This window comes from Triticum aestivum, chromosome 4D (assembly GCF_018294505.1).
Source record: "Triticum aestivum cultivar Chinese Spring chromosome 4D, IWGSC CS RefSeq v2.1, whole genome shotgun sequence".
In the NCBI taxonomy this organism is placed as follows: Eukaryota; Viridiplantae; Streptophyta; class Magnoliopsida; order Poales; family Poaceae; genus Triticum; species Triticum aestivum.
The window spans coordinates 1,183,074-1,198,033 of NC_057805.1; the positions used below are offsets into that span (position 1 = coordinate 1,183,074).

Consider the following 14,960-nt stretch of genomic DNA (forward strand, 5'->3'; position numbering starts at 1 on the left):
AGTCATGGTATCACAACTCGGTGAAAAATCATATCTGCAAGTTCAAAAACTAGATTTTTCTCTAACCGGATGAAGCTTACAACTCTGTCTCCAGCAACCATTGGCAGAGCCAGGTTTTACTGGAATGGGTGTTCAGAGTTCATGGTTTTACAAATTTCATAGCTATTTTCCAATGTATACGTTTTTTTATCTGCCTACCTATGTTTTCTTGCCAGAATTAATGGGTGTACATATGTACACCAATGTTCCCTTGTAGCTCCGCCCATGCAACCAACATCCGCCTCGCCCATTACAACAACAAAGATGATGATGATGATGATGGCCCACATTTTCGTAAGCTATATATACTCGGTCTGACTCAATTCATCGTGAAAAGTCCTTGGGAGTGAAAATAAACACCTAATGACCCTACAACAGTTAGTTCAATATTTTGAGTTCAAAAATTAGTGGAATTATTCTGAGTTAAACTCCGAGAAATGGTGAGTACAGAATGCACTCATCATGGCTTACAATGTAATTATTTCACCTAAACCTATCTTACAATATAGTTCTTTCACCAATATTATACAACAAAAGATAAGGTTATGTAGTAAAGAAAACAAACAAAAGAAAATAAACACATATGCACCAGAAGTTGTGCCGTCAAGTGTTTTTCTTCTAACTACACCTTCCCTTGTCTCTAACTTTACAAATATTTAATCCACTCTCCCCCACTAACAAGGCGATAATGGCGACAATAGTTTGCTCCTCCCTTCCCTGTTTGCCACTCTGGGGAAATGAGGGGGAGGTAGCCCTAGTTCCTCAACTCTGATGTGTTTATAGGGCTGTCATAGGTGTTTTAAGGACACTTTTTTTGTAGTTGCAAGGACACCGTTTTGATGTTGGGGATGGTGTCGCGCCAAAATAATATGCCTCTCCTTTCCTCCTATCTCGCCAGTGTCAGTGTCGTGGTCGGCGCCGATGAGCAGGTGGCTCGATCATCTCCCAGAGCTCCGTAACAGGGGAGTCTTGTGGCTGATGGTCGATGCATGACACTCGCATGAGTGATGCTGACGTTATACTTTGGCGTCTTGCGGTGGAGTGCATGGTAGGGGGCAGCGTTCTCTCTTCTCCGACCATGTTGAAGGACGTTGATGATGATGAGTTCTAGCAGAGGAAGATCATCGGCCGACATGCCACAAAGCTGTTATCCAACTCACACGTATGCCTACTGACAAAGAACTCTATAAATATTTTCAACCTTTCGTTTCGGCGATGGACGGCCAGGATTCGTTCCAGCCACGAGAAAGTCCGACGATGGCGAGCCGCAGGTGCCGCGTCAACTGGGGAGCAACGCATTTGGGGAAGATGAGGAGGTGGGGGGGGGGGGGGGGGACGCAGAACCAGTGCACCAATGGTCCACGACATGGATGGGGTGCTGCAACCATGAGCAAGTCCGGCGACAGCGAGCCTCCGGTGCTGCGTCAACGGGGGGGAGAGGGAGGGAGCAGTGCGTTAGGAAAAGATGAGGCGGGAGGAGGGGGCGCGCCCGCCACTGCGCTACACAGATCACATGGCTTTGGGCCGGCGGGCCTCATTGAGAGCGAAGCTTTTTCTTTCCCCTCTAGCAAAGGCGACTAGGGAAAGCATTTTTCCCTTTGATCTTCGCTGGTTAGACCGTGGTTTCGCCTTCCCTCCGCCTGCCGCTCCAGCGGGCGGTGGTGAGGAGGGTATTCCTGGTGCCTCGGCTTAGATAAGTAGGGTTTGGTTCTCGCAATGGCGACCCTCGAACGGATGGCGGCACTTCTTCTGCGAAGGGCCTATCTATTTACTTTTACTTTTACTGCTGAGTCATCATCCTCTTATAAAAAGCACCGGTTAGAGAGCACCACTGTCATTTGTATGCTTTGCTATTAATTGATATTGAGTACGACTGTGACTGGATCTCTTTTACCATGAATTACAATGTTTAGTCAGTCCTTGATCTTCAGGGGTGCTCTGCATTTATGTTTTGCGGTCCCAGAAAGGGCTAGCGAGATACCATCTTGTTATATCATATCATGATTGTTTTGAAAAAGTGTTGTCATCCGAGATTTATTATTATTGCTCGCTTGTTGATTATGCCATTGATATGAGTAAATGTGAGACCTAAATGTTATTGTGAATATGGTTAGTTCATAATCTTTGCTGAAAACCTAAATGCTGGCTATACATATTTGCAACAACAAGATCAAACAGAGTTTGTAAAAGTTTTTTTTATCACTTTCAGTTTGTCAACTGAATTGCTTGAGAACAAGCAATGGGTTAAGTTTGGGGGAGTTGATACGTCTCCATCGTATCTACTTTTCCAAACTCTTTTGCCCTTGTTTTGGACTCTAATTTGCATGATTTGAATGGAACTAACCTGGACTCACGCTATTTTCAGCAGAATTGCCTTGGTGTTATTTTTGTGCAGAAATAAAAGTTCTCAGAATGACCTAAAAATTTACGGAGAATATTTTTGGAATAAATAAAAAATATTGGCAAAAGAATCAACCAGAGGGGACCCCCTGCTGTCCACAAGCGTGGAGGGCGCGCCCCCTACCTTGTGGGTCCCCTGGACCTCCTCTGACCCTAACTCCAACTCTATATATTCACGTTCGGGGAGAAAAAAATCAAAGAGAAGGATTCATCGTGTTTTATGATACAGAGCCACCGCCGCCTCCCATTCTTCATCGGGAGGGCTGATCTGGAGTCTGTTCGAGGCTCCGGAGAGGGGGATTCATCACCATCATCATCACCAACCTTCCTCCATCACCAATTTCATGATGCTCACCGTCGTGCGTGAGTAATTCCATCGTAGGCTTGCTGGACGGTGATGGGTTGGATGAGATTTATCATGTAATCGAGTTAGTTTTGTTAGGGTTTGATCCCTAGTATCCACTATGTTCCGAGATTGGTATTGCAACGACTTTGCTATGCTTAATGCTTGTCACTAGGGCCCGAGTGCCGTGATTTCAGATCTGAACCTATTATGTTTTCATGAATATATTTGTGTTCTTGATCCTATCTTGCAAGTTGTAGACACCTATTACGAGTTATGATCCGCATACCCAAGGTGACAATAATTGGGATTCTTTCCGGTGATTACCGTAGTTCGAGGAGTTCATGTATTCACTAAGTGCTAATGCTTTGGTCCGGTTCTCTATTAAAAGGAGGCCTTAATATCCCTTAGTTTCCATTAGGACCCCGCTGCCACGGGAGGGTAGGACAAAAGATGTCATGCAAGTTCTTTTCCATAAGCACGTATGACTATATTCGGAATACATGCCTACAATATTGATGAATTGGAGCTAGTTCTGTGTCACCCTAGGTTATAACTGTTGCATGATGAATGCCATCCGACATAATTATCCATCATTGATCCATTGCTTACGAGCTCTTCACATATTGATCTTTGCTACGTTACTTTGTCGTTGCCACTGTTCCAATTGCTACAAAACTGCTACCGTTACTTTTGCCACCGTTACCATTACTTCCATACTACTTTGCTACTAAATACTTTGCTGCAGATATTAAGTCTTTCAGGTGTGGTTGAATTGACAACTCAGCTGCTAATACTTGAGAATATTCTTTGGCTCCCCTTGTGTCCAATCAATAAATTTGGGTTGAATACTCTACCCTCGAAAACTGTTGCGATCCCCTATACTTGTGGGTTATCAAGAGGCATCCCCATGATTAGGGTCTTGCCACTCTTCATTCTTCCCATATCGATATCTCACCCAAAACTTGAAATTTTCAATCACACAAAACTTAACAAAACTTTGTGAGATGGGTTAGTATGATGAAGAGCAAACCATTCACTTGGGTACTATCAAGACAAGGTTCATAATTGTTTCCACATAATTCCTACTGTACTCTATAATTTCCACAATTTATATTATGCAATGCCCAAGAAGAAAAGGGTGCAACACAAATTGATGAGATGACATTGCAAGATTCTCGGGAAATGAACTATGGAAACAAGTTCCGAAACATGAGCTAGATTGCAAGACATACATGAGCACACTGCCCAAGACAATCATGACCACATGGAAGTCTTACAGTGAAAAGCAACCGAGTTCTAGTTAGGAACCATCATCAAGGATATCAAAGTCCAAGTGTAAGTCCATATTAGCTCTTACGAATGAACTCCTTTTCCTCAAACAAATCAATCAGTGGCTTCGTGTGTTAGGAAATACATATGGAGTGAAGGTAGCAAATCTATCAAACCATAGAATACTTTGCAGATGCATGAATGAATTAGAACAATTCCAGAGGAAGCGAAACAACTTTTCTCATATTCAAGACAGTAACTTGCATCCAATGCATGTGAACTTAGAGAAGATACTTCTTGCATCAAACATATAGTTCATGAGCTAGGCTCAATGACAATGCTTTTAGAAGTTTCCAATATTAGCTTACATGCTCATCATGAACCACAGAGAAGATGAGTATGTGGCTGATAGGCTCAGCAACAATTCATCAAGATTTCCTTAAAGATGGATTTCCACAGTTATGTGAACAAGGTGATAGCAATGATCGGACCAAATGATATAATGCATATGCTCGAGGAAAACATCCACAATTAAACACTGGTCAAAAAGTGCACCCGGGAAATGTGGATTGAGAAGCACGTTCAATGTTAGGATGGTGATTCAACAACCAACACATTAAGAATGGAATTGTTGTTCATTAACTTCAAGGCAATAGGGTTGATAGAAGTTTTGAATTAACACATCACGGTCCATTTGTCGGTATTCAGGTTAGAAACAACATGGGGACCAAGAAAAGAATGGTGATGGCGATAAGTATCACTTGTATCAAGAATTTTTAAGAGGTGGTGAAATTCTCACGACATTCTTGCCATACAAGATGGTAATACTCCAAGGTAGAACATCACATAAGCTGGGTAGCAAGGAACTAAAGGTACAACACAAAACATGAACAAGTTTGTGTTGGAGGGAAGGCAAGAATGTTATCGATGATAACACAAATCATCGAGGGTCAAGGATGGTATTTCTCATCATGAATTCAATTGACCTATTGGAAGAAGTCAAAATGGTGACGATGATCAAGACACATTTTGTCGAAGGTTTCATGAAGATGCAATCGATCAGTAAGATGATCAAAGTAGATGGAATGGTCAAGCTAAAGGTCAAGGGAACCACGGATATGATGCGAGCTTGGATTCCGTCATGTTGTGTAAGCAGAACAATATGATGACGAAAGTTTGACAAGGCTTAGCTCATTGTCAGAAATGTGCACCAGGAAGAAGGACCGGGTAGTACAGTTTAAATTAGCACGATAATGATATAGCCGATCAGGCTAGGAATGACATGATGGGGTATTAAACTTCCCAGGAACAAAGTAGGAGTACTGAATCACAATGTGGATTCAAGTCAATTGTTAGAGTCCTCGAGTGACGGACAATTCAAAACTATGGAGTGACTAAATCGGTGAGAAGTATTATTCCAAGAAGAATTCCTAAGAGGTAGTGCAATGGCACGATATCCTTGAGATAACAGAGGGCAATACTCGAAGGTAGATCGGGATAGAGGTTGGACTGGTGAATTGATCTCCGGAAGGCAAGTGCTTTAACTTGTCTGAGAAAGGGGATCAAAGGAGAACAATCATGGTTGGAATCATGGTTGCAAAGGACCAAACATAGAAACAAGATGAACTTATAGCAAGGGGGTACTTATTATTACAAGAAGCTTCCATGATAAGATCTACATCATGTCCATGGGCATGAACGCAAAGGCTCAAGGTCGACTCCCACTTCTTCAAGGCGTAAACTTTCATTCACTTCTCATTTGCACCAAATCAAGCCAAGTGAATCTAGATGAGCATGTCAGATAATCAAAGCTTGTGCAAAAGTACAATCAACATGTTTGGTTCTTCGATGATTCTATTACTGAACCCAACCTGTAAGTCACATTTGCTATACTCTAAAAGTTTCTATCAATATGGTTGCCTAACATATACTAGAAACCACTATTAAAATATTTGTTCGTGTGTATAATTTAGAAATATCTACTATGTTATTCAATAATATTAAAAGATATATGGACAAACACACACACACACACACACACACACACACACATATATATATATATGTATACACTATATAGTTTATGCAATATTAGAAAATTAATTTGAAGGATTTTTTTAACAAGAAAGAGATTTGGTAAATCATACAATTTAAATTATGTAGAACCAAAACTTTCATTGATATACATTACAATTGTATAATAATGAAGAATATATTATTTAAAAACATTCTTATGTGACTGAGTAATAAAAATTGTATTAATTGAAATTATAATATGATCACTTAATTTAAAATATATATATATATATAAAAGTTCAGTACAAAAATAGTTATTTTACATCGCCCCGAGCCAAAAAAGTTCAGTACAAAAGTATAGTTTATTACAAATATTGATTTGAGATATGTTTTTCTTTTGATATTGAGAATGTAGGAGACAGTACTCAGCTTTAGTGAAAGTTCAATGGTATTTTCTTGTCAACATTGAATATATCTATATGTTTTAGTCACATCTTTGTTGTAGGACCAGGTGTCTATGTATATTTCAACTTGGCCGAAAGCATCAAGTGATTCGAAGACTGTATTTAAGGTGGCGTCTTAACTATTTAAGCAAGTTAAGCTAATTCTGAAATTTATGTGTCTCTATTTTGTCGTGAGCTTGTGGTTGGAGCCTAACTTCTATTTTCTAGTTATTGATACTAATGTTGATTATGGCGTGAGACTATCATGATATAGAGTTAAGGAAATATGAAAGATAAAAAGAATGTGAGCTTTTGGGTTGCGCATAAAGCCGGGGTTTTTTTTCCGGGATATTCATTTCTGAGCCCATGCTCATATGCACCCTATATCACCGCCGTCCAAACACATTGGGATCAGCATCATCTTGTGTATTTCCAGATGTATCTGCACCGTATGTTGGTTACAGGGAACATTCGATCAAAGTCATTATGACAGGTAGTTAGCGTTCCTGTTTAGCCGGCCCAGTAGTTTGTCCCACCGACCGGCCACTTTCCTGAGCCGTCTCAGTGAGTTGAAAACTAGTGCCCAAATCAGGCTTAATTCGTTTTTGGTTGCCTCCGCAGTAAATTTTCTGATATATTTCTACAGAGAGCTCATGCACAAAGCGCAAAGAGTTCTGTCAGTTGGTGTGCTGCCCAGACGCAACCTGAAAATGAAATTGGACAATTTTTAAAACCAAATTTCAAGATGTAGACGTTCTTTCTACATTTACCGCCACAATTACAGGCACATCGTTATGGTGATGGAGGCCTTCACCATTAAAGGTGGCGAAGATTAAGATGATGGGTGAAGGGAGACCTCGATGGACCTGTCTTCTCTCATTTCGTGTCCGCATACAGCCGTGCACTATATGGGGTATCTGGTCTACTCCATCGACAAGATCAACAACTAACGATGCTCCTTGCGGGCGCCGGCCCATTTCAACCTTCAAGAGGAGACATTTGATGTCACTCCCTTGCTCAACATGTACAACCCTCAAGCCCAAGATGAAGATGTCAATGTGTACTCCCTCCCATTTTGATGATCCATTTAGGCATATTTCTTAATACTCCTATTTGTGTAAACTCTCTAGTGAATGTATCAAACACCAATTGAGAGAGCCAGATAAGATCAGTGGCCAAGAGAGGCCATGTGAAGTCCACAAACCAAAGCAGTAGCAGACCACCCGATCACATACAGTAGATAATCACTAATGCCCGAGATTCGGTCCTAGCTCCAAGAAGACCTTGCGGTCTTTCTCCATGATAGAAGTGAATTTCTGGTGGCCCCAGCATATGACTTCATAATCATACACACAATGTCATATGCCGGTAACAAGGCACAACAAGCACAACTAAACAAGATCGAAGAGTTTAGTATGAGATAACATTATGGAAAACATGTCGATACATAAATATCACCAAGCAGAGGTCAACATTGAATCTGTGATTTATTAAAAAACAATTTGGGCATGTGATCCTATGTAGCTTGTATGTCACACTTGATTTTCTCTTTTGTTCCTCATTTGAGTAACACAATATAATTCTTCTTCGAAACTCAGGACAAAACAGAAATAATATGGAATTTGATGAATCCATCTCTAATTTTGTTCTTTAGAAAATTGTATGGTATAGCTTCAATGACACACCAACCCTTCTTTCCCAACCGTCGGGTCGACCTGAGTTTGCGCAACCATGGAGGTCGTCTATGGACTTGAAGAAGAAGAAGACGTGTCTGAGAAGGAAATGTCCCAGAGGTAGACAACTAGTAAAAAATATAATTTGAGGAGGGAGTGATGCCATTTTCAATTGTTCCACAAATCATAGACCCCTTTATATAAGTCAACACATCTGCATATCACACTAGAAGTCATGATAAGTCCATGGGGTCGTGCATGGACTTGAAGAAGAAGATGCCAGTTAATGATGGGGGCAGAAAAGAAAGACAATGCTACTGTGGCACCATATAATACGAGGAGGCGACAATAATGAAGGAGAATTGAGCCGCCGTTGTTGTCGTTGTTATCGGAGGAGGTTCGACAACCCACCCATTTTCTAGCTGGCCTTAACCCTTATCCTTGCACCAACATATACAGATTGCAGGTTCTTTCTACATTTACCGCGACGATTACAGGCACGTCGCTATAGGGATGGAGGCCCTCACCATTAAAGGTGACGAAGATCAAGATGATGGGTGAAGGGAGACCTCGATGGATATGTTTTCCCTCATCTCGTGTCCGCATACCGCCGTGCACTATATGGGGTATCTGGTCTACTTCGTCGACAAGATCAACAACTAACGATGCTCCTTGGGGGCGCCGCTCCATCTCAGCCTTCAAGAGGAGACATTTGGTTTCGCTCCCTCGCTCAACAACATGTACTGCCCTCTAGCCCAAGATGGAGATGTTGGTGTGTACTCCCTCCCATTTTGATGATCCATTGCTTGCTATTTGTGTAAACTCTCTAGTGAATGTATCATCAAACACCAAATGAGAGAGCCAGATAAGATGAGTGGCCATGTGAAGTCCACAAACCAAACAGTAGCAGAGCACTCGCATACAGATCAGATCTGCCTAACAACTTCTCTTCTTCTTCTTAAGAAAGTCAACAACTTTGGTTGGGACGTGCCATGCCAGCGACCGACGGCAACAACCTCCATTGATCCATTCACTATACTCCTACTACAACGTGCTTCGCTAGCCAGAGCTGCAAACCAACCAACTGGGGAAGATCTACCTACCCAATCACTCCCTCCACCATGGCCGCGCCCGCGCCCACCGTCGCCAAGTCGCCGCCGGCGCTCGTGCCCCCGGCGGGGCCGACCCCGGGAGGCACGCTCCCGCTCTCCTCCATCGACAAGACCGCCGCCGTCCGCGTCATGGTTGACTTCATCCAGGTCTTCCAGTCCGCACCCTCCTCCGCCGACGACCAGGTGGCCGCCATGCGCCAGGGCTTCGCCAGGGCGCTCGTCCCCTACTACCCGGTGGCCGGCCGCATCGCCGAGCCGTCCCCGGGCGAGCCCCTCGTCGACTGCACCGGCGAGGGCGTCTGGTTCGTGGAGGCCGCCGCCAGCTGCTCGCTCGCCGACGTCAACGGCCTCGAGGACCGCCCGCTCGCCATCCCCAAGGCCGACCTCATCCCCCGCCCTCCCGCCGACCACAAGCTCGAGGACCAGATCCTCCTCGCGCAGGTCAATTGCATTTACACCTTACTTGCGCTCATCTCGTCCCGCAGATCCCGATCCCGATTCAGCAAGAACTCAAAATTCACATCTTTCTCCGTGCGCTGCAGATCACCAAGTTCAGCTGCGGCGGGTACGCCGTCGGCATTTGCTTCAGCCACCTGGTGTTCGACGGGCAGGGCGCGGCGCAGTTCCTCACGGCCGTCGGCGAGATGGCGCGGGGGCTCCCGGAGCCGTCGGTCAAGCCGATCTGGTCCCGCGACGCCATCCCCAACCCGCCCAAGCCGCCGCTCGGCCCGCCGCCGTCCTTCACGGCCTTCAACTTCGTCAAGTCCACCGTCGAGATCTCGCTGGACAGCATCAAGCGCGTCAAGGACCAGGTCGCCGCCGAGACGGCCCAGCGATGCTCCACCTTCGACGTGGTGACCGCCATCATCTTCAAGTGCCGGGCCGCGGCCATCGGGTCCGCGCCCGACGCCGAGGTGCGCCTGGGCTTCGCCGCCGGCACGCGCCACCTGCTCGGCGGCTCCCTGCCGTCGCCGGACGGCTACTACGGCAACTGCGTGTACCCCGGCGGCCTCGCCAGGGCCAGCAAGGAGGTGACCGAGGCGTCGCTGGTGGAGATCGTGACGGCGATCCGGGAGGCCAAGGACGCGCTGTCGGCGCGGTTCCTGGACTGGCTGGGCGGCGGCGCCAAGGACAGCCACTACAACGTGTCGCTGGACTACGGCACGCTGGTGGTGACCGACTGGAGCCACGTCGGGTTCAACGACGTCGACTACGGCTTCGGCGAGCCCACCTACGTCTTCACATTGAACGACGACGTCAACATTGTGCCGTCGGTGGTGTACCTCAAGCCGCCCAAGCCGAAGCAGGGCATCCGGCTCGTGCTCCAGTGCGTCGAGGAGCCGCACGCCGCCGTCTTCACCCAGGAGCTGGAGAAGCTCGCCTAAGAGGGCTTGCGTTCGTCATGGTTACCTCCATACTTTACAGAATTATTACAGGTGGGATTTGGAGTTGCTGTTGTTGTTGTATTCTTCATCTTGTTGTGTGTTGTAGTTGTTGTATTCCACACCAGGTTTTGCTTCCAACAAACAAATAAATCACTGAGGGGTTCTTCTTTCTTTGTGTCTGTATACTTACATTGTACATGTATTTGACATTGTGAATCAGCAGAATAATGTCATGTGTTCCAAGTGAATCATTCATTGTAGACAGTCAACCAGAAGCTTGTTGGGTGTTATGCAATTGCATTCTTGGTTCAAATGCTTTGTTGGGTGTTATATGCAAGTCAGTAGTTGTGTAGGAGCTCTGTTTTTTCTTTTCTTTTTGGATTGATGATTGAGAACCGTGCCATATATATGTTGACGATTCGTTCATCGCATCGCGAGAAGAAGACGGCCACAACTGTCAATGGCGAGGGCAGAAAGAGAAACAAGGCTATTATCTTTCCCCCGGAATTGTTGCTGGAGGAGATGGTGTGGGAGATCTTGATCCGTCTGCCGGTGAAATCCAACGTTTACAATTTTGCTTAGAATATTCATTGTAGTCTTGGTCTGTTGAATCATATCATAAAAGGATAATCTCCTGATTATGTATCCTGCAAGAGAGGGTGATTATAATAACTATTTGCGTGTTTCTTTTTCAATCAAAAAAGGAAAAAGATTGGACGATCTCCAAGCAGCTACAGCATGGATAAATCTTGCAGGTTAGACATGACTAGCATGTTGTTTCCTTCCTCGAGACAATAATAATCAAGAGAAATTAAGAGCAACAGCTACCTAAATAATGGCACAAACACAACAACATATTTGATACGAAATGGAATCCTAAACCAACATAAACAGCAGCAGGTTCACTAGTATGTACAAAACTGAAACGAAACACAAGAAGCAGAGACAAAACACAGAGCAAAAGGAGTGTTAAGTCAAACGCCTCCAACCTAGCCAGCTGATGTTACTGCTTATCAACTTGGTGTCTCGATTACTGCTTGTCCCCCTACACTGTCAGGCGAATGCTTCTATCGCTGCTGTTGCGGAGGGCGGAGGCCAGGCTCTTGGCCTCTCTTGACCCCAAGGATGGACCAAACGGTGATGGACCAGCAGTAAAATCATGAACAAGCCTGAAGAAGATTCAGACCAAGTCCATTTAACTTTGATTCTACGTATTTCCTTACAATCTTCTTACCACGGTCGTCTACTCTTATTAGTCTGGTGAATCAGGACCAGTTAATCTTGTGTTGGATCATATCAATGTGAGCTAAAAAGAGGTGACACAAAGTATAGCAAGCATGCATGTGATGTCAACTTAAATTGATGCCTCAACCACACAACATGTCAACAAAATTTCTAGTCTTATTTTGATTCTATTTACTTAGAATCTTCTTACCACGGTCTTCTAGTCTTATTAGTCTGGTGAATCACAACCAGTTAATCTTGTGTTGGATCATGTCAATGTGAGCTACAAAGAGGTGACAAAGATTGATGCCTGAACCACTCAACATGTCAACTAAAATTTCTAGTGCTGCTGCTGGTTTCTATATTTTTCAATCCAGAAAAAGATTGGACCATCTGTAGTCTATTCTCATCTTCAAGAAGCTAGAGCACCTGGTAATGTGTATCATACACCATGGAATTGGAATTGGATCTGTAGATTTGTTCATTTGGTCATTACACGCACGACGCACGACGCACACCTAAAAAAGAAAGAAAGAAAGAAAAACTCAGCAGCAGTTTCATCTGGCCAGAGTCCTCGGTGGTGCCCTGGAGGATCTGACGGCCTCCTCCGTCTTCTCCACGACACCATGGTCGTCGACGACCTGGCCGAAGACGCTTGCCGTGAGATAACCATATTTGGTTGAATGAAATACTCCTACACAGGTAGAGCAAGTGAGATGAGCATTTTTGGTTGCTGCATTGATACTGTCACTTGATTTAATTTAATTTTTAGACGTATGTAACATGTTTTACTGAAACCTGAACAAGGTAAATCACTTTAATCTGAGCTTACATGCCTTGGGAGGATCATCCAACGTTTCTCTCATCGTGCAGTAGAGCGTTCTCGATTATAATCACTATTTGTGCGATTCTGCCAATACTTCTTGTTACTTGCAAAAACTAATAATGTGCATGATTCTACTATCCAACCCCCCAAAACTCGGCATTTTCAACGAAATTTGTAGTGATGGTGGTTTATTATTTTTCCAAGATGGGATCATGTGAATAAATTTTCTTCTGATCTTCAAGTTACATCATGGACAGCTCTTCCAGGTTAGACATACAGGAGAAAATGTCTGAAACTCAAACAATTGGTAACATGTAGGAGCTTAGCTTGGAACTGGAATTGGATCTGCAGAGCAGAATTATTCATTCAGTCATTACACCCACTGAGTCACGACGCACATCCCACAGGCCTTGTACTGGAACAATCTGGGCAAGCAACAACTGAAAGGACAAACTCAACAGAAAACATTCATCCACCTCATGTCAACAAAATTGGAATACAAACAAAACAACACTAAGCCCCAACAATGCATGAATCCAACAGAAAAGAAATAAAATCTAGGTTAGCACTGCTGTTTTGTAGCAGAAATGAAGAGGGGCGATAGCTGCCTTACAAAACACTGCTTGTCTCCTTGTCAACTTGGTGTCGTCGCCGAGAGAGTTTGTGTCAGGCAATGGATCATCTAGAATGGATCGCCCGCCCACGTTTCTCTCAGGTAAATGATGAACAAGCCTGAAGAAGATTCAGACCAAGACCATTTAATTTTGATTCTATTTCCTTAGAATGTTGAATCAGGACCAGTTAATCTTGTGTTGGATCATGTGAATCTGAGCTAAAAAGAGGTGACACAAAGTATAGTAAGCATGCCTGTGATGTGAACTTAATTGATGCCTGAACCAACATTGTCAAAAAAAATGTAGTGCTGCTGCTGGGTTCTATGTTTTTCAATCCAGAAAAAGATTGGACCATCTGTAGTCTATTCTCATCTTCAAGCAGCACTACAATTTTGTAAATTTATTCAATCATTCAGTCATGATCTCAAAAGACTAGAGCATGGATAAATCTTGCAGGTTAGACATGACAAACTTTTGAGATTGATGAAACTGAATCTGTAAATTTATTCATTCAATCATTCAGTCAATTACAAGCACCCGCACGACGCACACACCTAAACAAACAAACTAGTAGTCCCTCCGATCCATCCATATTAACCGTCTCAGCTTCAACAGTGGTAGCAAGCAAAAAAAAACAAGCTGAATGAATCATGAGATCAGCTCTGGTCGCCGTCGGCGAGCTGGCCGCAGTCCTCGATGACGACGGGCTCGGCGGTGGCGCCGCCGGACGACCCGACGGCCTCCATCTTCTCCACGACGCCGTACCCATCCACGACCTGCCCGAACACGACGTGCTTGCCGTCCAGCCAGGGCGTCTTGGCGGTGCAGATGAAGAACTGGGAGCCGTTGGTGCCGGGCCCGGCGTTGGCCATGGAGAGCACGCCGGGGCCCGTGTGGCGGAGGAGGAAGTTCTCGTCGGCGAACTTTTCGCCGTAGACCGACTCGCCGCCGGTGCCGTTGCCGCGGGTGAAGTCGCCGCCCTGGCACATGAAGCCCGGGATGATGCGGTGGAAGGCCGACCCCTTGTAGTGCAGCGGCTTGCCGCTCTTGCCCAGGCCGGCCTCGCCCGTGCAGAGCTGCCGGAAGTTGGCCGCCGTCCTGGGCACCTTGTCGGCGTAGAGCTCCATGATGACCCGCCCCGCCTTGGCCTGGCCGATGAGGATGTCGAAGAAGACCTTGGGGTTCTTGGCCGCCATGGCTGGATGCTGCTTGCTGCAGGGCAGATCAAAAGTTCAGTCCAATCTAACAACAGATAAATTCTTGAGATTTGTCATGTATTGGAGGAGAAACGAATCAACAATTCAATCAAGTAAACAAATTGTGGAGTGTGCTCATGGTCCTTGCGTGGCGTCCAGGGTAGCACTGCTGGAGATCACAGGGCGAGGATCATGAAGAAAATAGATTGATTTGGCACAAACATTGAGCTCAAGAGGCCTATGGATAATGACGCCTAGAAAGCCTTCGATATGTGCGAGAGCAAAACCAAATCCAATCGCAAGAAAAACACATATCAAAGGCTGAGAGAAACCAAGGAGACAAGAAGAAAAAATCCTACCTTGCTTGATGTTGTGAGGAGGAGGAAGAAGAAGATGGGGGAAACGGCGGCTGGGTGG

The 14,960-nt window shown here is 44.8% G+C and overlaps 2 protein-coding genes across 2 annotated transcripts; one reads left to right on the plus strand and one right to left on the minus strand.

The window, feature by feature from the left end:
- Positions 1 to 9,091: 9,091 nt before the first annotated feature.
- On the plus strand, positions 9,092 to 10,934 carry LOC123095553 (acyl transferase 4). Its single transcript, XM_044517050.1, has 2 exons — positions 9,092 to 9,739; positions 9,841 to 10,934. The coding sequence occupies exons 1-2, from the start codon at positions 9,308 to 9,310 to the stop codon at positions 10,681 to 10,683; spliced, it is 1,275 nt and encodes a 424-aa protein (XP_044372985.1). The 5' UTR covers positions 9,092 to 9,307; the 3' UTR covers positions 10,684 to 10,934.
- Positions 10,935 to 13,827: 2,893 nt separating this feature from the next.
- On the minus strand, positions 13,828 to 14,960 carry LOC123095555 (peptidyl-prolyl cis-trans isomerase). The gene is made up of 2 exons (XM_044517052.1): positions 14,903 to 14,960; positions 13,828 to 14,559 (listed from the first exon to the last, which is right to left on the minus strand). The coding sequence occupies exon 2, from the start codon at positions 14,541 to 14,543 to the stop codon at positions 14,004 to 14,006; it is 540 nt and encodes a 179-aa protein (XP_044372987.1). The 5' UTR covers positions 14,544 to 14,559; positions 14,903 to 14,960; the 3' UTR covers positions 13,828 to 14,003.